The sequence below is a fragment of the Helobdella robusta genome, assembly GCF_000326865.2.
Source record: "Helobdella robusta unplaced genomic scaffold HELROscaffold_36, whole genome shotgun sequence".
Lineage (NCBI taxonomy): Eukaryota > Metazoa > Annelida > Clitellata > Rhynchobdellida > Glossiphoniidae > Helobdella > Helobdella robusta.
Window position 1 is genome coordinate 115592 of NW_008704742.1, and position 23929 is coordinate 139520.

General features: G+C 33.3%; 5 protein-coding genes across 5 annotated transcripts; 1 reads left to right on the forward strand and 4 right to left on the reverse strand.

The window, feature by feature from the left end:
• Nucleotides 1-1299: 1299 nt before the first annotated feature.
• HELRODRAFT_185770 (hypothetical protein) lies at nt 1300-5683 on the reverse strand. The gene is made up of 8 exons (XM_009023341.1): nt 5377-5683; nt 4933-4999; nt 4414-4532; nt 4003-4019; nt 3586-3757; nt 3345-3436; nt 2754-2819; nt 1300-1962 (listed from the first exon to the last, which is right to left on the reverse strand). The coding sequence occupies exons 2-8, from the start codon at nt 4972-4974 to the stop codon at nt 1817-1819; spliced, it is 654 nt and encodes a 217-aa protein (XP_009021589.1). The 5' UTR covers nt 4975-4999; nt 5377-5683; the 3' UTR covers nt 1300-1816.
• A 2486-nt stretch (nt 5684-8169) lies between these two features.
• On the reverse strand, nt 8170-8802 carry HELRODRAFT_135497 (hypothetical protein; the record flags this gene model as incomplete). Its single annotated transcript, XM_009023342.1, has 1 exon — nt 8170-8802. A coding segment is annotated over one exon (633 nt), but the record flags the coding sequence as incomplete, so codon positions are not given.
• A 5520-nt stretch (nt 8803-14322) lies between these two features.
• Nucleotides 14323-16846, reverse strand: HELRODRAFT_175978 (hypothetical protein; the record flags this gene model as incomplete). The annotated part of the gene is made up of 4 exons (XM_009023343.1): nt 14323-14455; nt 15951-16090; nt 16409-16580; nt 16827-16846. 4 exons carry the CDS (start codon nt 16844-16846, stop codon nt 14323-14325), a joined length of 465 nt encoding a protein of 154 aa, XP_009021591.1.
• Nucleotides 16847-17356: 510 nt separating this feature from the next.
• HELRODRAFT_175979 (hypothetical protein) lies at nt 17357-19946 on the reverse strand (the record flags this gene model as incomplete). The annotated part of the gene is made up of 6 exons (XM_009023344.1): nt 17357-17517; nt 17593-17710; nt 17956-18044; nt 19027-19120; nt 19304-19447; nt 19785-19946. The coding sequence occupies 6 exons, from the start codon at nt 19944-19946 to the stop codon at nt 17357-17359; spliced, it is 768 nt and encodes a 255-aa protein (XP_009021592.1).
• A 1902-nt stretch (nt 19947-21848) lies between these two features.
• HELRODRAFT_175980 (hypothetical protein) lies at nt 21849-22778 on the forward strand (the record flags this gene model as incomplete). The annotated part of the gene is made up of 2 exons (XM_009023345.1): nt 21849-21998; nt 22437-22778. The coding sequence occupies 2 exons, from the start codon at nt 21849-21851 to the stop codon at nt 22776-22778; spliced, it is 492 nt and encodes a 163-aa protein (XP_009021593.1).
• Nucleotides 22779-23929: the final 1151 nt, after the last annotated feature.

The window sequence follows — 23929 nt, forward strand, 5'->3', positions numbered from 1 at the left end:
TCCATCATTTTGGAAGTTTATGTCTGCGGTACATGCTCTAGGTGTCAACAATGTATGCTAATTTGGTTGAAATTTTGTAAACTTTTTGTAATGATCTTACCGCGAATAAGTTTTCTAGAAATTTATTTTTTGTGTTAAGTTCTCCATTGGTGACGATCTATTGAATGTTGCTTTTAAACGATCAATGAAGCGACACTTGAACGAAAAGAGATGTTCCAATGAAGGGAAAAAATTAACAGCAAAATACAAATAACATCAATAAAATAAAAATGTTGTAACGCGAACATGATCTAAAAATACAACACGGAACAATATGCACTGCACTGTTCGAAGAAGAATTAATAAATATCAACATGTATTAATAAATGTAAGTTCATGTTCATATGTGATTGTTATGTAAGTGCGTTGGTACACGGAAAGTTCCAACCAGAAACAGGTGATGGTGATGAAATGTGCGCATGTACGTATGTGAACTGTACAGTTTGTATGAGCTCGATGAAGAAATGAAAGGAGACCCTGATACGTGTGCGCGAGTTTCGTTGAAAACAAAAAAATGAAAATCATTAACGTTTAAAATACTCTAAACACTTATATCATATCAATCGGGCCGATAAAATAGATATGCATGATGATTCATATCATTCATGCACCTTCATTCATGCACTCCTGCAATTCATACACTTTCATTCATGCACTCCTTCATTCATACACTTTCATTCATGCACTCCTTCATTCATACACTTTCATTAATGCACTCCTTCGTTCATTCATCAATTTGTTAAAAAGCAAGAATGACGTGAAGATGTTTCATAAATATCTAACAGAGCAGCATTTATTTAAAAGCAGGCCGCCTAAGCTAAAACGAATTTTCAAAAACTGTTCAACCAACTAAAAATTCCCCAGCTTCGATGCAAATGATAAGAACAGAACATCAAATTGGACGATAAAACGAACACCATCTCGCTTCGAAGTACAACGTTGCTTGCACTTACCTCCATTCATTTGTTACTTGTTCATTTTTTACAAACAGCTGAGTAGCACAAAGAATACAACACAAATAGTGTAGGACGAGTAGCATGTTGTTGCTTATAAGTCTTTCATCGAATTGAAGCGAATTAAATAATAATAATAAGGAAATAATAATTGAAGGGATGATTGTTGGGATGTGTGGAGGAATTTTCATAAAAATTATGCACTGGTTGGTCCTTGAGGAATCTGTGAAAGAAGTCTACGCGAGGTGATTTGGAAATGTGCTGAAACATGGTGAAATGTGGTGACATGTAGCAAAAGATAAAATGTGGTTAAATATTGAATTATTCTAAAAACTTTATGAACTATTAAACTTAACATGTTATAGTACGAATGAATGGAAAAGTGATCGAATGAATGAATTGGAGGAATGAATGAATAAATTGGATAAAATTGATGGATGGATGAAAGAGGGAATGAATTGGATACAAAAAATGTGAATAGCTGGATGAATTTGATGGATGAATGGAAGCGAATGAATGAATAGAATGGAATCGCAGTGAACCGACAAATTAGTGAACGCATACGTTAAAGAGTGACAATAATAAATCGTTGAAATCAGCCAGCCAGCCAACCAAACAACCGACCGACCGATCAACCAACCAACCGACCAACGTAATATAAAATATATAACCTAAATCAATCAATCAATGTACTCAATAAAACCAACTAACCATCCAGACCAGTTAAGCTTAACTTAGATCAAACATGTCCTTGGGTGTCACATGCATGTATGTGCATTAACATTGAGTTACTAAATGAATGATGATGATGATGAGGTTCATGTTCACGTGTGAGTGAGGTAGGAGGGGTTGTGGTCATCATCGTTCTCATTGTCATCATCATTTTCATTGTGATGATGTTGTTGCTGTTGTGGTGGCTGGGAGGTTGGTGTGTTGCTGGTGGAACTGCTCAGGTGTGGACTGTTTTCTGCTGTGTGAGGTCATGTGATTGGTCGGTTGTGTGGCTGATCGGTCGGTTGTGTGGCTAGCCGGTCGGTTATGTGGCTGGTCGGTTGTGTGATTGGTCGGTTGTGTGATTGGTCGGTTGTGTGGTTGGTCGGGCGGTTGTGTGATTGGTCGGTTGTGTAGCTGATCGGTTGTATGATTGGTCGGTTGTTTGGCTGGTCGGTTGTATGATTGTTCGGTTGTGTGATTGGTCGGTTGTGTGATTGGTCGGTTGTTTGGCTGGTCGGTTGTGTGATTGGTCGGTCGGTTGTGTGATTGGTCGGTTGAATGTGTGTGGTTGTTAGTTTAATAGGTTGGCCGATTGAGAGATTGAATGATATAATGGATTAGTTGAGCCGCAACACTTGAATGTTTAAATAACCGGACGTAGCCGGACGATTGAAGTGAGTGGTTTGTCCAACAGCTGCACGCGCACTCTGCGTACGCGCATCCATACCCGTACATTCACTCACACATGTTTCAAGCAAATGCCGATAGTCTGCTATACCTGACTCGATTGATTTTCTCTTGAATGATTGATTTACTGAACAAGAACATGTAGGTTGACGAAACTGATTTAAAACCAACCAATCATCACCAACGTTTAAGAAAAGTCAATCGATTGATTGAGTGATAAGTTGACGGGAAAATGAACGACTGACTGATTGAGTGGCTGAATGAGAGATTGATTGATTGATTGATTGATTGATTGATTGATTGATTGATTGATTGATGGATGGATCGATTGAATGAAGGAGTCACTGATGCAAAATAAACCTGATTGTTTTGTTTTATTCTTTCTTTTTGTTGAATTTGAGCTTCTTTCTTTCCTCATTCTTCTGGCTGTCAAGTTGAAACCACCAGAAAAAATATAAAAATTATAAAAATTATGAAAGTTATAGAAATCATTGAAAATAGTAAAAAAAAATCCAATCCAACAATAAAAAGTAATACAGGGGCACAAAAAGAAAAATTTAACCAAACCAACCAACCAGCCAACCAACCAACCAACCAACCAACCAACCAGCCAGCCAGCCAACCGACCAACCAACCAACCAATTAACCAGCCAACAAACCAACCAACCAACCAACCAGCTAACCAACCAACCAACCAACCAACCAACAAACCAACCAAACAAGCAAGCAAATACAATTGATCAGTCCAACATCAACAACAGCAAAAACATAAACAAATTATAAAAACCCAACAACAACAATCAATGGCAAATTAACCCAACAACTACAACAACCCACGAACAACAACATTAACATAAACAACAACATTAACATGAACAACAACATCGACAACGACAACAACAAGAAAAAGATCAACAATAACAAAATGAACAGTGGAAACAGCCAAACAACATTTCTTGTCATGTCTGTAGCTGTCTTCCTCATCACTGGCGCTTCCTTCATGTTCACTCAACTTCTTCTGCAACTGAGTCCCTGACGCTATCCTGTTACAAAAAGTAATAAGTGGGGGAAAAAAAGTAGAAACGAGCCACGACAAACAAGAAAACACAACAGCACACATACACACGCACGCACACATACACACACACGCACGCACACACACACACGCACGCACACACTTACAAGTACAGACCTTCTTGAAGCAATCCTGGAACTGATCCTGCCCATGCCCATGCACTTCTCGAGGTGTGGTGCGAACCTGGACGCAGCGAGGTTCCTGTGGCAGGTGGGGCAGATGCATTCCACTTGCTTCTTCGTGTTCGGTGGCTGGCCAAACACATCCAACCCCTTCTTGTTCACTATTTCTGAATGTGGCATGTTTCGATTGGTGATGGTGGTGGTGGTCGTCGTTAGCAGCTGTCGATGTCACTATTTTGTAACGTCGTTGTTGTCGTGGCTTCGTGCAATTTTCGAGGCCGATGATGCACATCTAAGCAGGCTTTTTACATAAATTTTTTTTTTCTTTCCAAAAACTTTTTCTAACAATTTACACTTAACACATTTGAAAACTTTACAAAGAGCAAAAACCTAAAAAGACACAAACATTTACCATACTGCTTCTGTGATCTGAAATTATTTATAATGAAATTAATTAATAATTAAATTAATTGAATCAATTAATCAATGAAATTCGTTAGTGACAGGAAAATTATAGCAACAAATCAAACAACATAGCAACATTAAACTCCCTGTGAAACAAGTTCTTGAATAAAATTTCACAGTTGTGCCACACTAAATAATTATTCTGATCACATATTTTAAGCATGCATAATTATTTTGTAATCAAAAGTGAAATGAAATAGTGGCCACATGCAGCAGATGACAACCATAAAAGCGATGCACGAATATAACAGAAAACAATACATCCAACCACAAACAACACACATCCAATCACAAACAACACACATCCAACCCCAAGCGACACACATCCAATCACAAAGACCAAACACAAAACAATTACTCAAAATCCGATTCGTCAAGCAGAAAGTAGCCCTTCTTGCACGACCGATGTATCTCAAAGCACAAACCGCAAGTAACATCATCTATCAGCTCCTCTATCCACTCCTCGATCGTGCTTTCCTGAAAAGCGACATTTACAAATTCCAATTGTAAAAAAGCTTAAAGGTTAATCACACTCTTCCCATGTCGAAAGAAATCAGCATGCATAAACACCCTATATGAATGCATGTTAAACGACAGATCCCACATGAGGCATGTAAAAGACGGGGATCTTTTTGTCGTGTTCGAATCCGGTAACTGCATGCACCGCAAAACAGCATCAAATTTCTTAACTCGTCAAAATTCAATAGTATAACCATTAATCTATGAGAGAGCAGAAAGAACAGGTTGAATTAAATTGATTTACTCACACAACAGTGCAAAATGTAATATTCCAATTTTTAGTTTTTGTTATAAAACAACACAAATTATAAATATTCTGTTATTCGATTGGATAATAAAATAAAATAACAAAACTAACATTAGAGGCAAAATCGGCAATTTTTGATTTGGATGTGCTCATGCCTCCCACTCAAAAACTTGAATAACTAATCAAATAAATATTAATAATAATTAATTAAATCAATAAATTAATTAGTACCATTACTGAATTTTAAAGTTTACAGTTTAGAGCTTTAGACTTGTAATAAATAATTTATTTATTAATCTATCTTCTATCTAGTTGATATCTTATATTATTAAAAATTAAATAAATTACCTTGTTGAATTCAATTAATTAAATACTAAATAAAATAAAGTTGAATAAGAATAATGAATACAAGATAGCAGATGTGAATCTGATTTTAAAAATTAACAATTAATGAATTAAGCCATTAAGGATTAAGAATTTAAGATTGATTTAATATTTTAATTTAAAAAATATTAAATTGATTCAAATCTTTTATTTTTAAAAAATTTTACTGACTTCAGTATTGAACTATACAGATTTGAGTTTAATTTGGAATTTTTAATTTGAGTGTTGCAGAGCTTCAATTTAGTTAATTTTTTTAAATTTTAAAGTGGATGGAAGCTGAACTGAACCACTAGGGACTAGGAAGATACCAAGACAATTTTTTTTGCATGATCAAGTAGCAAAACTGTTAACAACCCTAATTAAGTTTAACTTATTTGGACGGCTTAATTAAGTAATATCATGTTAATTATTTTATTTTTAAGACTCAATATGTAAATTAAAAATGAAATTAAAACATTTCAAAAAAATCATAAGCCGAACGGGATCAGTTATGTCAGCCACGTAACGGAATCTTGATCGTAACTTAGCTTCACTTTTACTTTTTCAAATTTCTCCATAAGAATTGAAATATGGCCGCTAAATTTTAAGAGGCTTGAAAGCATACTCATCATTATATAAATTTCGGATAACAAATATTGCCAATATAATTCGTTTGTTTGTGTTATTTGTATACCGGTATGAAATATGGCTGAGAGAGAAAAATCTTTACCTCGCCATTCCGACTCAGAACCAAAAATAGCAGGCATAACATTCGACACGATGCTGACTTTCTCACATCACTATGAGACAGCATTCGGATATTATCTCCTTCTAATACTTCCTACAGTGCTACAATCCGCACAATACAGGATGATCCTTAAAGCAATATGAAAGACATCCTTCGTTCAAAATGGCCACCAAAACAATCATTGCTTCTTACAGCCATTAACGATACCTCATTGAAAGCTGCGTCCGTCATCCTTTACAACAACGCTGCTCGGTCTGTCGTCGATTCACACTAACCTTCGGTGCAGCTTAATGGATGGCTGCCGCCGACACCCCAATTAGACACGTCAGAAGGACCTTAACCCAACCCTTCTCTGGGCACAAAATCTTTCTTGGCAGCTACAAATCCAGAATCGACAGTGGGCTCAACAACATTTATCTACCCTGGATTCAACCTCCTGATGATGTCACACATCCAATCGTTTGATCCAACGAGCAGTTATTTCACGCAGGGCAGCAACAACAGGAGAACTTGTAAGATTTCATTGTGGAAAACGATACCAACAAGCAATGCAACTTCAACGTCGACATCATAGATTCCCAAAAATGTTGCTGCTGGAAAATCGAAAATGAGATAAAATAAACATCAAAGAGAATTGTTATTGACAGAAAAACAACGAGATAAAAAAAATATCAAATAGAATTAATGACAGAAATTTGTTTTTATTACGCGACGTAGTTACATCTAAACTTCCGGCCACTTAATACACTCCATACAATCAATCTTCGTTTTGCGTCCAGAGACCCGGTTTCCCGAGGTAGGACGTTGTTTTCTTTGCCGTCAACTTTTTGCGCCAAATTAGACGATCAGTTGTATCCATTTCATTTAAATTTAGAGCTTTCATGTCTTGCTCGATTGTTTGCGACCAGGACTTTTTTGGACGGCCTTTGGGACGATCAATTGTATCCATTTCATTTAAATTTAGAGCTTGCATTCGTCCTTTATATCATCTAAACCAGCACGACGCAGGATTTCGGTGGATTTGATGTGGTCCTTCAGACTAATTAGTTGCAACCATCGGAGCATTTTCATGTCGGTTCGTTGAAGTTGTTGTTCCAGTTTGGTTGTCATTGGCCATGTTTCTGCACCATATAACAACACCGGACGTATCACAGATTTATAAAGTCTTGATCGTAGTGGGATGTCACGCCGCATCAATATAGAGGCAAGGAGATGCCATTTATTCCAGGCTGCACGTATGCGTGCTCGAACGGCAGCTTCAGCTGTTCCAGTACAATCCAGAACATCTCCTAGATATTGAAACGATGTGACTTTCTCTACCTTAATGGCTTCAAAAACAGTGCTATTTCGAATTTGTTGTTGTGGATTGATGCAAGCAGGACAAACAAAATTGGACACTTTAGATAAAGTACCAATTATTTTTGAACAACGTTTGTGACACCACTGGTTACACTGCTGACACTTGATTGAATTTTAATACACCCCATACGTATTAAAATTATGTAATTGTATATGAAGCATTACACACAGGAATGCTCGGTATCACACTGTAATTCCGTAAATGATAAACTATTTAATGAACCATGAAAGCAGTTGAAACATAGTACAATATGGGTTTGCCTTCAGTCAGTACAGTTAGTGGCTCAAATGGTTAAACAGGTGATCGCACAAACCATCATATGTAATGTTAACAGAACATTAAACCAATATAATCGATAATAATGAAATTAAAATTAGCATGTACGCACGAAGGAACAAATTTCACCAAAGCTATGCTATTTGAAACTGAATGAAAATGAATACGTAAAAACAGAAACTAATCTGCAAAATTTATTGTTGAGATATTGTTGCACGATTAAAACTATTCTTAAAGCTACAGTGCTCATGAATAAACATTCGGTTTTAGAAATTTAACAGAATCCAAGTTCAAAACCAACGACGCAAGAAATTTCAAGCTGCAATAAGGAAATATGAAGTAGTAACCATGAAGCACGATGTTTAGCTTAAGTATTGAACACAAGCATTTCATTTGGCGAAATTGAAATATAAAATTTAAAAATATTGATAAACTTCAAAGAAAATCATGAATAATGTAGTTAATGAAGAGTAAACAAATTTGAATAATGTTTCAGTATAAAGTCATAAAACAATTGATTGATTGATGAATAATTGCATACAAAAGCAAAAAACAAACAGTGTATTTAATGATTTGATGATTTGTGTTCAAATCTAGCAGTCAATCTTTTAGAGAAGTTGGGAGATTTAGGTTCAGTCACTGGCTTATTGCTTGGTTCAATTTTTAGAGGCTTGCCCGATTTTATTGGCTGAGCTTGGTGGACCATCTGATCTCTCATCTTCTTAACTTCTTTTTCTTCTTCCTCCATGCGAATTTTTTGATTTTCAAGTGCGTGCCTTTCAATCTCTTCTTGGTGCTTCAAAATTAATTTGTTTCGTTGTTGCCACTCAGTCGCTCTCTTCTCCAAATTCGTAGGCACATGTCTCTCTTCATTAGTGAGACCATGCAGACACAATGTACTGCTGTTGTGTTGCAACTCTGGAACAAAAGGTTCATTGTTTAAAACAGAAGCCGGTTTGGCTTTGAACGTTCTAGATTCCTTATCTCTGAGCATCTCTTCTTCGAGTAATTTCTGCCATTTTTCGTGCTGAATGGCAGCTCTTTTGTCAGTTTCCAAAATGAACTCTTCTATCATTGTAGCAGGCTTCAATTTTTTAGCAGGAAGATTTGGAACAAATTCAGGCAGCGGATTAGCAACAAATTTTCGGGCTTCTTTTTCCATTTCATAGACTGCTTTTATTTTTTGTTCTTTTTTCTCCAACATTTCCTTGTCTCTTGAATCAAAAGAAAATGGTGCAGATTCAATATGTCTACGCTCCAAATGAGGTTTAAACTGTGGAACACTTGGCACAGAAAAAATTTTTGGAAATTCAACTGTGGATTTGTTTGTGTCATTCAACAAAGCTTGAAATTTTTTTGTGGCATGCAACTCTGAGAACTCAGGAGACTTAGCTTCTGTTGTCGAAATTTTTGGACGAGGTTTAATACCAACTGGACCAGCCAAAATCTTTGACGGTAGAGGTTTAGCATGAAATTTGTATACTTCATCAGAAGTAACTGAAACAAGAGTTTCATCAAATTTTTGGTGATTGTCATGTTTAGCTGCTGTTTCTATTTTATTTGAATTAGTCTTTGGAACAATTTTTTTATTCAGAAAAATATTTTTGTTCAATTTTGTTGCCTTAAATTGGTTTTTCATAATTTCTTCATATTCTGCTCTTTCCCTTTCTTCCTGACTGGGGATGTCAACAGGTCTTGCACGACTTTTTGTGAGTAACTTGGGTGTTTTAGGGATTGTTCTTTTTGGTCTCTTTGCTTCTTTTGCATCTAACACTAATTTTTCTTTTTGCAGATCATTAGCACTTTTATAATGAAACCTTGTTGGAGTTTTTGTTATAAATTTATTACATTTTTCTGCAAGTGTTTCAACTTTTTGATTGTTTGTACAAGATTCCTTAGAATTGCCATGAAAAACAAATGGAACAACCTCAGTCCTCCCAGAAAAATTATAAGTTTCTGTGTGCTTTCTTAATTCAGAAACAAAATCAATTCCCTTTTCAGCTAGAGTCTTCGCATCTGAGCCTGACTTCATCCTCAAGTCATCAATTTGTAGAAGTTTTTTGTCAGGTTTGGATAAAGGTTGTTTTTTTAAAATGTTAGCTAATTTTCTATCTTTAGCTGCCACAACACGCATGTGTGCAAACTTCATTTTTGCCTCTCGTTTTTGATTTTCTTCAAATTCTTCATCAGTCATGTTGCGTTTCATCGCTCTGAGTTCTTGACATCTTTTTAATACCAATGGAGTTTTAGGAATTGTTAACCTTTGTTTAACTCTGCCGTGGTCTTCATCACAAAAATCCTTCTGTCGTTTTCTTCTACTAATGCTCAAAGCCGGATCTAAATTCTCCTGATTGTCATTGGCATACGAAATGGTAGACTTGTACGAATCGTTGGAACGTGAAGTGTCGAAATCGTCCATCATCGATTGTTGTTCGAATTCGTGGTTTTCTTCATGTTCGTGATGAACAACGTTGAAGTAATCTTCGGCACTTTTGTCATCATCCGTCGGAGTTTTAAAATCGACATACTGCGGTGCGTCATATTCGTATCTATCTTTGCAAGCGTTGGCCATTTAAAAACTTATTACTAGTTTATTTATTATTACAATAAAACCACAATATCGGGCTAGCAAATAATAGAAATTTGAATGATGGCGGTATCGACAAAAACACTAAAATATTTGCTAGAAAATAAACATTTATTTTTAGGTACACTTTCGCCAATAAAATATTTCGTACACTTAAATAGAATAATGTTAAAAGCACATTGCAAGTTAGTTAGCCAATTGTATAAGGGTTCATTAACATATTTGTTGTTGAGGGATCATTAAAATATTACATATATGTTTCATTTTTTTTTATCGAAATCTTCGTCGATAACCGCTTCTTGATGGTCATATATATATAGAATAAAATATTAGACCTTTGCGTTATAAAAAGCTTTTCCGAGAGGTGTAAGGGGTAATTAGCATATTGCCGCTTAAGTGCATTTATATAAAATTTTTTATTAACATCATTCTTAGAAGATCTATATATTCGCTCAAATTTTCTACAGCTTCGCTTACACTCTCGACAAACAGAATCGAACCAAGGCGCTGTTGGTACATATCTCGATTCAATCTCATGTAATGGTGCAACCGTATCAACATTGGAACGAATTTCACATTCAAAAAAATCAACTGCTTCATCAAAAGTTTTGAAATCAAAATATTTTCTAAAAATGTGTTTTTCAACTAAAGCTATAAACTTTTCATTATCAACACGAGACCATGAACGAACATGTTTTTTGGCCTTTACAATGGGGGGGAGGCTAAGCGAAATACTCTCTTCAATTAAACTGTAGTCTGAAATGACACCACTAAGCTGAACCGAACAACTTACAATTGATAAGTTTTCAGTAGGGACAACCAAGTCCAAAGTGCCACCCAATAAATGCGTAGGCTCACTGACGATGTTAGCCATATTAAATAATGTAAAAATTTCTTTTAATCGAATAGCATGCAGATCATAATGTTTTTCAACGTGAATGTTGAGATTTCCCACCAAAATTAAATGATCACAAAAATTTAATAAATACTCCAAAGTGAGGGTTAGCTCCTCAAAAAATTTAACTGATACCATTTGTGAACCTGGCCTAATATATATATATTGTATATATATATATATAATATATATATATATATATATATAATATATATATATATAAATATATATATATTGTATATATATATATATATATATATATATATATTTGAAAGTTAATCTACCGTTGCTGGATTCGTTTGAAGCGGTTGCGCTTAATCGAAATATGGCCTTATTTGCAGCATGAATTCGGAAAATAAGTTTATTTTGAATTTTAATAAACTAAACGTTCACCAAAAAACTTTAGTGAGAAAAATTGAAAAAACAAACTACAAACATATTAACGCCAAACATTCGGTAGAATTTATAGAATATTGTAATTCTAATTATTTTTCTCATAACTTCACTAAACTTACTACTGAATCTTTTTCTGTATTTACTCCAATAAATCTTTTAGAACTAACTAAAATTATTAATTCTGTGTCGTCTACAACCTGTTCTCTAGATCTACTTCTTTCTAATTTACTTAAAGAATTTTCTTCAATACTTTATCCAATCATTCTCAAATTAGTTAATTTATCTCTTTCCACCTCCAAATTTCCTACTTCTTATTCCTATTCTTAAAAACTCATCCTTAGATCCTACCTCTTTATCTAATTATAGACCTGTAACTAATATTACTTTCATCTCTAAAATAATAGAAAACGTAGTTTTTAATCAACTGTCATCCTATTTAAACTTTAACTCCTTGCTACCTGTATCTCAATCTGGTTTCAGACCTGCTCACAGTACTGAAACTTCTTTACTCAAAATACACAATGATATCCTTCTCTCTAGTGACAATAGTAATCTTACTCTCTTCTTGCTCATGACTTTTTCTCGGCTTTTGATACTGTTGACCATACTATTCTCTTGAGACTGCTGCATCATTCTTTTAATATTACTGATTCTTGTCTATCTTGGTTTTTTTCTTATCTTTTTAATCGTTTTTCTTCTGTTGTTCTCAATAATTCTACTTTCAACTCCTCTACTCTTACTTTCGGGGTACCTCAGGGTTCTATCCTTGGCCCTCTTCTATTTATACTCTATACTTCTGAACTACCTCGTATTATTAATAACTTTTCTTTCTCTAGTCAACTATATGCTGCTGATTCTTACATTTATACTTCTTTTCCTCCATCTAATCTCAATAGTGTTCTTCATAATTTATCTCTATGTCTTTCTTCAAATATTGCTTGGTCTGACTCTATGTGTCTTAAACTTAATTCTTCTAAGTTTGAATTAATTTGTTTTAATAAATCTAAACACTCTATTACTATTCCTCCTATTATCTTACCTGATTCTAAAACTCTTGATGTTTCTCATAAGTTTCGTAGTCTAGGTTTTATCTTTGATTCTACTATGTCTCTCTCTTCTCAGATTAATAGTGTTGCTAGAAGCTCTTACTTTCATCTACGTAGAATAAAAAAACTTTTGCCTTTTCTTGATTATCCTAATCTTCTTCTTGTTACTTCGTTAGTCTTATCTAGGATTGATTATTGTAACTCGCTCTACTATGGTCTTCCTGATTCTATACTCTATCCTCTAAGTAAAGCTTTTAACTCTGCTGCTCGTCTAGTTGCTCGTGCCCCTTTCTTTTCTCATATATCTCCATATCTTGTTCTCTTGCATTGGCTACCTATAAAATATAGAATAATTTTTAAAATTTGCACGTTCATGTATAAGTCTCAATCTAAATTATTTCCTACGTATTTATCAGATATATTAATTGAACCTAAACGCCCCGGTTTACGATCGTCTTCTTCTTCTCGCTTTTTCTTAACTCGTGTTAAACACTCTTTTGCCAAATCTGCTTTTGCTTTTTCTGGTCCTTTTCTCTGGAACTCTCTACCTACTTCTCTGACTACTTCTCCATCACTTGCGAAGTTCAGAGCGGATCTCAAGACCCATCTGTTTTCAAAATTCATTGAGGAGCGCTGTTGAACATCGCGGAAATAGCGCTTTATAAGCTAATTGATTGATTGAATTGATTGATTGTAAAAATTATGGTCTATTACCAACATTTTATTTATATATATATATATATATATATATATATATATATATATATATATATATATGTAAATTATATAAATAGTAACTTGCTGTTACTCGCCCGTTTTGATTAACTTAACATACATAATTAAACTCCAAAATTTTTTAACACAATCTGCTAATTCAGTATTTTACAGTTAAATCTTTTTCAAATACAGTATATAATATTTTTTTAACAAAATTAAGATTATTTCCATGACTTATTTTAAATGTTTTAAAACTGTTTTTCGTTCGTTTCTCTGGTTGAAAAATTATAACATTTTTTGATGAACTTATACTTGGACTCGCTACGTAAAACTGGCTGGGTTGTTTGAGTGTATAAAAAAATTAACTTGTCTTCTAAATTTTGTCTTCTAAAACTGTATTTATAGACTCATATTTCACACATAAACGTGTTAATTGATTTTTATTAGAGAAAATTTATTTTGCTTGCTGCTTAAGTTTCTATATATAAAATTAGGAGGGAAAATTCCTTATTATCATTTCATTTACTACTATGTAAAAGTGTTTCGTAAAAATTGTTTGAGTCTTTGACCAAATAAGTTTTATTCATTCGTTAGGATTTGAAATTTTTGTGTAATATACATTTTTCTTTTTTTATTACGATATATTATTATTATATTCTTTTTATGTTTTCATACATTCTAATTAACGTTAAACTATTTTCGAAAGTTATATTTAATAAATACACTATATTAATATGTCATAAAAACCCTATTTTAATATTTTGAACAACGAATATATAGTTAAAGTATAAACACCGGTTAATTAATAATACTCTGAATTATTATGGAATGCTTGTGGGCATTGTATTATCGGCTGCTCAATGTTGTATATTGTTCATTTTATGTATATAATATATATATAAAATATATATATTATATATATAGCATCTTTTCACCATTAAATATTTTTAATTCACAAACGAAAATAATTTTTAAATTTAATGTTTATTTCAATCAAAATGTTCTTATTTGAATTAGTTCAGCGTCACAATCATGATCATTTTTAAAAGCCAACTGTAATTATTACTTGCTTTTAATTATTATTATCATTCATATTTCGTGTGGACGCCTGCATCAAGGATTATTAAAATCGAAATCCGTGTGAGCAGTTTCAATACTCGTACTTGATCGCTTTCTTCTGCTACGTGAGAAATCAGCTGGATCGAAAGATTCAGTGACTTCCTGGTCCGTGTTCGAGAACCACATCCTGTTGGAACAGTTGTGGATGACAGATTTATAATGTTATATGTGGCAATGTGATGAAATGATATTTTACTGAATCTAATGCTATCTGTGTTGTGCGGCTGAAAAGGTTTATTAATTTGTGTGACGTATAGGACATAGCTCCAGCCATTAAACTTAAACTAAAATTAAACATAGTGTTCAGTGAAAAAACTTCAAGATTACAAAACTGTCATGGATTGAACAAAACATTGAGTGAGCAAAAGATTTTTCATTTAAATACGATTTGTGAAAACCACAGTCAACATTCTCTCCAGTTCTTCTCATATCCCCAACATAAAAACAAACTTTACGACAGAACAATGAGTTGGATACCTACCAAATAAAATTAAAACTAGTTGTGCTCACTCATATACAAATAAAAAAAACTGAAATACGTGTTCCTCGATTATCAAATAAAGTCGACTTTAAAAAATAAGGTAATTAAATATTTTCAACTACAAATTAAAAAAAGAAATTTTATAAAATTTTTTACTGAAGTGTTAACCTTTTCAACACATGTTTGCAACTACGACCGAATAAAACATCTTTATTTTCTAGTTATGTGATAAAACGGCGTGACCTTAATCTTAAAATTGTTGATTGTTTTTGGTGTGTTCTAGGATGGGATGGAACTTGGTTTGAATAATATTCAATTATGGGTACGCTTGTACCATGGATCCGGTCTCGGATTAGTACGAATACTATTTTTAAATTTTGATACCACGAATATCGGTTTCTAGGGTAGGTCCAATTCCTAAAGGGACCTGCTTCCCGTGCACAAATGATTCAGAAATGTTTAACAAAAACTCCCTAAAAAGACTTTTTGATGAATGCTTCGTAAATATCGTATTCAGTAATAGTTTTATTTTTATACTAAATAAGTTTTGATTAAATGTTCTTATTGCAGTATTTTATTTTTCAGGTTTGTTTATATCGATACCCTGTGATGTTAAAAGTTACTTTAAATGTTATCTGCCGGATGGCGATGCGTCCCAACCCCATGTTCTTCCTTTCACATTCGTTTTTTTTATTTAATTTAGAGGATAGAAAAATATACTAAGGAGTGAAAATTGTTACAGATTTTTACATATTTTCTGCTTTCATGGCTTGACGTGGGTTTTCATCTCTGTCTCATTCTCGCTGAATCCGTCACTGATGGCTTAATGATATAATTCTAATGCTAACCATTACGTTGACAATTGACGGTTTGCGCTAAACGAAGTAGTAATTTTCGTCATAAGAAGTTAACTTTTAAATCATTTTGCATTTCTGTGTTATAATCCTTACAAAATTCGAAATTTTCTAACGCAGATCCTTGGATGAATAATTAAAAGAAAAAATTAGGATTAATTTTGGCGAGAGCATCCTTGTGGCAATTGAAATTTAATTTTCGATCAAATTTTATTTGGTGTGTATTAGTAATGATGCGTTTCTGAAAATTATTAGAAAATTGTTATTAGGATGTGGAATGAAATTACTTTGGATTGAATGTTTCCAACTTGGATTTCATTTTTTTGCCCAAGTTGCCGACAACAGCTACAAGTCCAGTTGCAGAGCTTTCATCCTTTTGTCTGCTGTTCAGGTAGTCGTTCTCAACCAGGTGTGCACTTGGTGAGGTCTGTTGGTGTGAATGTCATTTAATGTGTTGTTAGGATAATGTTGGCTTCATTTGTTCACCTATGTTGGCTTCATTTGTTGACATTTATCAGTTTGAATTTTTGAAACAAGACAGTTCGAAGTATAAAAATAAAGATGTAAAACTAAATGTAATTTAGTCAGAAACTAGCTGCAAATTGTGTTAGTGTTTTATTTTAAGTATGATCAATTTTTCTTGCTAAATTTTAGTAAGGCCAATAAAAACAAGATCTTTGAACGGTAAAACAATAAAACACAAATATTGAAACAAATAAAAACGTCGTGCAAATGTATAACAAACATCGTGGAGAACGAAGGTGGGATCTGTTGTAGCGGAAGAAGAAGAGATAGAACTGTCGAAGACGATGCTGTTGTCGAAGACGATGCCACCACGTCCACTCATCTCTATGGCCGAGGGTGTTGACCGATGACCCAGGTTTGTTATCTTCTGTCTCATGATTGGTATGTACTGTCTGGTGCAAGTGTTTCAATGTTTTCCAACAATGATCATGTGATGATTCTAGTGAACAAAAAACCAATTTCAAATTTTCTTTTTCTTACTTCAGATAATAACATTGATTGATTAGGAAACCACATAAACTAAAAATAACATTAACTACAAATTAGAAATAATGTTTGAATATGTCTGTTTAATTTTAAATGGAGGATTTATGTTGTGGAAGTTGAATTATTATGAAGGTTGAGATTGATTGAAGTACCTTTGTATCTTCTGGCGCATTGTGAAAATGAGGATGAGCGCGACGATGATGATGAAGATGATGAAGAACAAGGAAACACGCCAACCAATAGACTTCGAAGAAGATGAAGATGATGATGACGATGATAAAGTTGAAGACGATGGTAATAATGTTGACGACGACGATGATGGTGGTTGTGATGGTGATAAGGTTGACGACGACGATGATGATGATGATGACGAAGACGACAAAGTGGAGGACGATGGAGATGCTGGAGTTGTTGTAGCTAAAAAATACAAACCATATAAAATATTAATGTGAAAGGTGAATCTGAATATCAAACTCATCAAAAGCTACACTCAGAAAAATGACATTCACGACACGGATATCAGTTTAATTCTTTTAACAGGTATCTGTACAAATAAAAATCAACATTTTCCAACAAATGCATCCACAATGGGATCAACGGACAGACATCCACACTAATAAAAGCAGCAATGAATCCCCGGCACTTCCAGCAAAAATCTGGAAGAAGACACACAGGCATGCATTCAGTACAGTGGTACTGGTTGATGGGCCTGAAGAACGAAGCGTTCACAACCAGAAGCAAACAACCAAACTTTCCTACCTAGGGACTCTCCACTCGATGTCATTATGCTGTTTGTTGTTATGGTGTAACCGGGATTTAATTTTCTGAATCCATCTAACACTTCTGAATAATTTTCAACGAACAAAATAGTAATTGTAGATTGGGATTTAAATGGTGTATGGGGAGATTGAAGCTCACCGTTCAGTGCCTTCTCCGTTTCTTGGATTGCATTCAGAGCTGAGCCGTCGTCTGTTTCGTCTGCCGCCACGAATTCGAAATCTGTCGCATTTCCATCCGCTACCATCGTGCTCACCATCTTTTTAAAAATTTCATTATTTTGATAATTATTTAATAATCATATTTTTAATTATCTTATTATTATTTAATTTTAATAATAATTAAGGTTATTTTTAATGATAGTGTTATTATTTCATATCATTTTATGTATTTGTTATATAATGATTTTATTGCTATTTAATAATATTAGTATTTTTACGATCATTATCGTCATCATGATAATTATTATCATTTCTCTTATCTTTGAGAATTGAAAGGAAGCACCTTCGGAATTGAGAGGTGCCTATCGAAGATCTTGTGATATATTTCAATCTTCGAATATTTCTCGTGCAAGTGTACATCCACTTTTAATCCTGGCGTGATACAATTTCTTGAATAAATGAGATAATTTAGATGAAAAGCAATTAATTTTTTAAAAATAAAATATTTCTGGTAGGAATAAATTTCAATCATCAATCGATAATATAAGGTATAATGAGTAATAATATGAAAAATGAGCAGTAACTAAATGTCCATATACGTACACAAAAGCAACATACAAACAGCATACAAATATCATTTACCACACACAAACAACAAACACACCACATAGAAACAACATACACCCTCATCTTTCATTTGAAAAACATATTTGTCAACTTTGCCAATGATGTCTCTACCAACTCCACAGAATATGATCAATCAGACGTTTTTTGACAGTTGAGTCAACAAAAGCAGTTATAAATATTTTTATCTGTGGAAGAATTGACTACTGCAGTGCGATTATGTTTTGTGTCAATTTGTCCTTTCGTGAATGATTTGCAGTCTGTTTGGAACACTGCAGCATGACTTGTTGCTGGTTATTCGAAATCAGGGATGATTCACACTGGCTCCGCTTGCCAGAAAAAATCGCTTTCAAACTAGCTCTTCTAGTCGGAGACTGTCTTGCTGGTGACGCTCCAATTTATTTGAAAGAACAACTACTATTAGTTTCAGAAATTGCAAATCCGAGTCGACTGAAATTCTCCGATGATAGTGGTCTTATGCTTCCTAAATTTAATTCGTCTCGTTTTGGAAAGAGAAGGTTTTTTTGTTTTATTGCAAAAATCTGAAACTCATTACCTATAGATTTAAATTAAAGAAATTCAACAACACGAGCCGACGTGTTTTCAACAAACTTTGAAACGTTATTTGTTTTGACATTCCCGGGTGAAGCTAACACTTCTGAAGTTATTAAATAGGGGCGCTCCACAAATCCTTGGGTACAGATACAAACAAACAACATACAAACCACATACAGACAAGCAAACATACAAACCACATACAAACAAGCAAACATAGAGGACAGGTACTGACCACATACTTGGCAGCAGTGATCTCGAGGTTTGAATGGATTATTGCAGTGTAGTAACGAAGGACATTGAACGTAGCTGCATATCTGTCTAAAACGCTGGTGACGTGTTTGTAACATTCTCAAGTTATTCAATCGTTAAATTATATTTTTAATATTCACTTTTAAAAACTAAAATTGAAAGCTAATTTATTTTCTATTTAAAAATTTTAACTGTGATTTTATAAGATATATAGGTAAAGAGTTATCAAAAAGAAGTGTTACAATAAGAAAATAATGAACCTGATTATCGCTCTCACAGAACATCTCATCGATGGTGTCCCCACCAGAAATCTTAAATATCGACGACGCCGGGACATCAAACCTCTCACTGCTCATGTCGTTTCTTGAGAATCCGAAGAACTCATTTTCAGATTTAAAATATTTCTGGTTGATTGTGAATGATTGGATAGCCGTGATGTATTTTTCGCTTGCTTACCAGCCAGTTCATAAATCATTTGCATGCCTTAACATTCCTACATGTTTAAATTTTTCTTCTGCTTTTGTAAATTAAAGTTCCACACACTATGCAAGTTATTTATGCGAACAAGAAGTTAAAAAAAAAACAAATTTTATCTTATTACATGACACGATGCACGGTCGGTAGAAGAATGTTTGTACATTAAACTAGTTTCCGTGCAGTATTATAACAGTCTGTTTCATTAAGTGATGAGCCTAAAAACATTTCATTTTAAACGTATTTTAAAACAGAAGGAAATCTAACCACTGATTCAACCAAGATGATAAACTTCACTTGAGTTACTGCACGGGGTTCTATTTTGAAATTGAAATCAGTTGAGTAGGATAGAACGATAGCTGAGTTTTTGCACGGAACTCTCTGCGCGTGTGTGAAGTGGGTCGCATTCTCAAAGTTATCATACTCCATGAAACCTCGCTTCTCCAGAATTGGGAACCAGTTGGAGGGGTCGTGCCAGAAATGTTTTTCTTGCTTTTTAAAGCTTGTTTCTGTTTGAAACGTTTTAAAATGTATTTGGAACAACGAAACAATTTTCTTCACGATAATCTTTTGAGATTTAGTTTTAGCGATCGCATAATGTACACACTAGGTACACGTGCCTGATACGAAGACTCAAAAGCGATGTATGCGCGTGAACCTCGTTGGAGTATGTATCGCATTGAAACGATGCTAATGTATGGTGCACAAACTGTTGGTCTTAACTTTCCAGCTTAAACGATCATCATCATATTTCTATTGAATAATTTATTATAACATTATCACGATGTTCACGAAACAATCATCATCATTTAACAAAAAACATGAAAATAAAGAACGAAAAAATTGAAACATCTTCCAATTAAATAATAATTAATAATATTGTTTTAATTCAGTGTGATTTTCTGTTCGAACGTTTCCTATGTAGGCTAACAAATCACAACAGTTTTGTCTTTTTGTGTTTGCATTGGGTAGTTACATGTGCGGGCAGATGATTTTTTTATTACCCACTCTGTCATTTAACTAGTAATTCAACAATATTGAGTATTGTTTACATTTTTGTTTAATGCAAGTTGTTTCAATAACCTTCTGTTTAATATCATAGGGTTTAACATTTGTTGCCAAGAATTGTGCACAATTCACTATTATTTATTTAAAAAAATCCTTAAAGACGATAAATTATTCAATTATCTTTAAAATTATTAAATTTTGAATATTTTTTCATCAATATTTGATGCGTATATTCAGAGTAACAACTTTTCGCGAAGCATCTACATAAAATTGATGTTTTTTTCAATACTTTTTCATAAAAACGATCAATAATTGTCTAACTTTTCTAAAAAGCAGCCTACTCAAAAATAAATCTATATATATATGGAATCAGTGGGAGACCTAGGGAGGGGGAGCTGTTGGGAGCAGTGTTTTTTAGCAGGAAAACATCGTTCTAAAATTCAAAATCCACCAAAATTGATTGGCGCGATAGGCGAAAAAAAAGAAGCGGTAGCGACTATTTTTTAATTTTTTGTCTCCGTCGTCAAATTTTAGATTTTTAAAAATTTAGCTCTCCCTCTATCAACCTTGCCTATCAGTGTAGAATTTAGGTTACAGAATAATATAATAAATATTCTGTACGTAAGCCTGGATTGGTTGAAAATCTTTTTCGTGTTCGTATCGTAAAATAGATGCTTAATTAATCAATTTAAAAATTTGCTTCATATCTAACGGAATTTGTAAAGTTTGAAGTTAAATAATTACGATTTCTTTGATTTCATTCTTGCTTTCTTTCCTTCTATCTCCCTTTCACTTTTTCTCTCTCACACTCTCTCTCTCCCCCTCTCTCTCTTTACTTTATACACCAAACACACCACACACACATTAACACACAGACAGACAGACTAACAAATTGTCTATATGTATATATAGACAATTTGTTAGTCTCTCTCTCTCTCTCTCTCCCCCTCTCTCTCTTTACTTAATACACCAAACACACCACACACACATTAACACACAGACAGACAGACTAACAAATTGTCTATATGTATATATATATATATATATATATATATATATATATATATAGACAATGGTTTGTTTTGGACAGTCGTTTGGACGGTTGATATTGTCGTTTCGTCAGTTAATTTTGGTGTTTTCGTCGTTAAAAGTAATCGTTTATTGATATATTTTTGGATAGATTAACATAATAAGATTTTTGAATAATTTTATAAAAGATTTAGTTTGTAAAATTCATTATTTTAGTGAAATTTGATAATATATTGTCTGTAAATTGCTGTCACGTGATAGTAAGCGTAATTAATTATAATAATAAATTCAATAATGTCGTCCGGTAGTCGCTACTGTTGTACGAAGTGTACAATAAAAGTTCCAAGTAAAGATGTGTTGTCATGCACTTGTTGCAAGACTTTTGTTCACAATAAATGTGAAACTAACGATGATATTCTTGATATTTTGAAAAGTGTTAAAAAGGTTTAAAATGGTTTTGTCAACGTTGTTGTTGATTTGTCTCAAGATGTTAGTTCTTTGGCTAAGTCAATGGATGCGTCTAAAAATGAATTTGTTGCTCAACTAAATGAAATAAATGATTGTAACAGAAAAATAAAACTTGACGTTGATAGCATAAAAATGGTTGTTGACCATAACCAATCTAAACTTGATGAACTTGATCGTTTCGATACTGTTTTACGTGAGGAAATTAAAATTTTTAAAAACGAAATAAAAGAAACATTTTCTAGCATTGTCAGCAAGGAAGTTAAATTGAATGTTGAAGTAATTAGAAGTGATGTCAAATAAACCTAGAAAACTTTACAAGAAGCTAGTGACGTTAAAGAAAGAGAAACAAATTTATTGATGTTTCGTTTAGCTGAAAGTGATGATGATCGTTCCAATGTTTTGAAAATTTTAAAGCATTTGACAGGAGATGTTTCTGAAAAAAATGTAATCAAAATAATGAGACTGGGAAGGAAATGCGAAACTGTCGTTAGACCCATTTTGATAAAGTTAGATTGCGTTTTACTCAGAGACTCAATAATGAGAAATGTGTATAAATTCAAGTCGTTAAAAGAATTTTCACATGTTGGACTGAACTATGATTTAACAAAGGATCAGAGGCAGGAATTCAAATCATTTGTTGATAAAGCTAAAGTTATGGAGCGAGAAGAAAACAATCAAAATTTTTTGTTCAGAGTGAGAGGACAGGTAGGGAGATGGAAGATTGTAAAAATACAGAAAAAACCAGTGTTAATATAAAATATGTCAAGAATTTAGAAATAAATGATAACAATGATAAAGACTGCAACATAATAAATCGTAATTTAACACTAGGTTTATTGAACATTAGATCATTGATTTCTAAAACTGATACGATCTATGATTTGATTCATGATGGGCTAGATATTTTCGTTTTAGTCTAAACTTGGCAAGGATCTTCGAATAACATTTCTGTTAAATCATCAATGCCACCAGGATATAGTTATGTTGATTTTTAAGAATAAATGATCCTCACCATGGGGGTTTAATTATTTACTTCAGTAATGAATTTAAGTTTAAGAAAATAGATCTGCCAATATTTAGTTCATTTGAAGCACTTGCTGTTAAATTATTTATTAGCAACAAAGATTTTGTTCTATTAGCCCTCTACAGGCCAGGATCAGTTTTAGTTAGTAATTTATTTTCTGAAGAATTTTTATGTTTACTAGAAAATATCACTTCTTTTAGTTTAAATATCATACTTTCGGGCGATTTCAACATTCACCTTGAGAAACAGGAAGATCGTCATACTGTAAATTTATTGGAAATATTAAAAATGTTTCAATTAAAAAATTTGATCGACGAACCGACTCATGAACATAGAGGTATTCTTGATCTGATTATTTGTTCTCAAGATTTTCAGATTTCAGATATTAAGATTTTTCCCAGTGGGACTTTTTCAGACCATAGTTTAATTCAGGTTAACATATCATTAACTCATAAGCGTCCTAAAATAGTCAAGAAACAAGTTAGATCCTGGAAATACCTAAATGAAAGCAATCTCATTAAATATATACAGACTTCTCCATTATCAAGGTCTTGCCAAAGCAATAATATTAATATTGAGTTTGATATGATGAGTTCTGAACTCAAGAAATTGGCTGATGCAGTTGCTCCACTTCGTTTTGTAGAAGTCAGATGTGATGTTAATGCTCCGTGGTATGATGGTGAATGTAAATCTTTCAAAAGACTTTGTCGAAAGAAAGAAAGGAATTACAAAAAATATCAGACAGAGATATGTAAAAATGAGTGGATAGCAGCTCTGAAAAATAAATCTAGGCTTTTTTCACAAAAAAGAAACAGTTATTGGAAAAGACTTGTAGCAGACAATAGTGGATCTTCTAAAAATCTATGGAATGTTTTTAATAAAG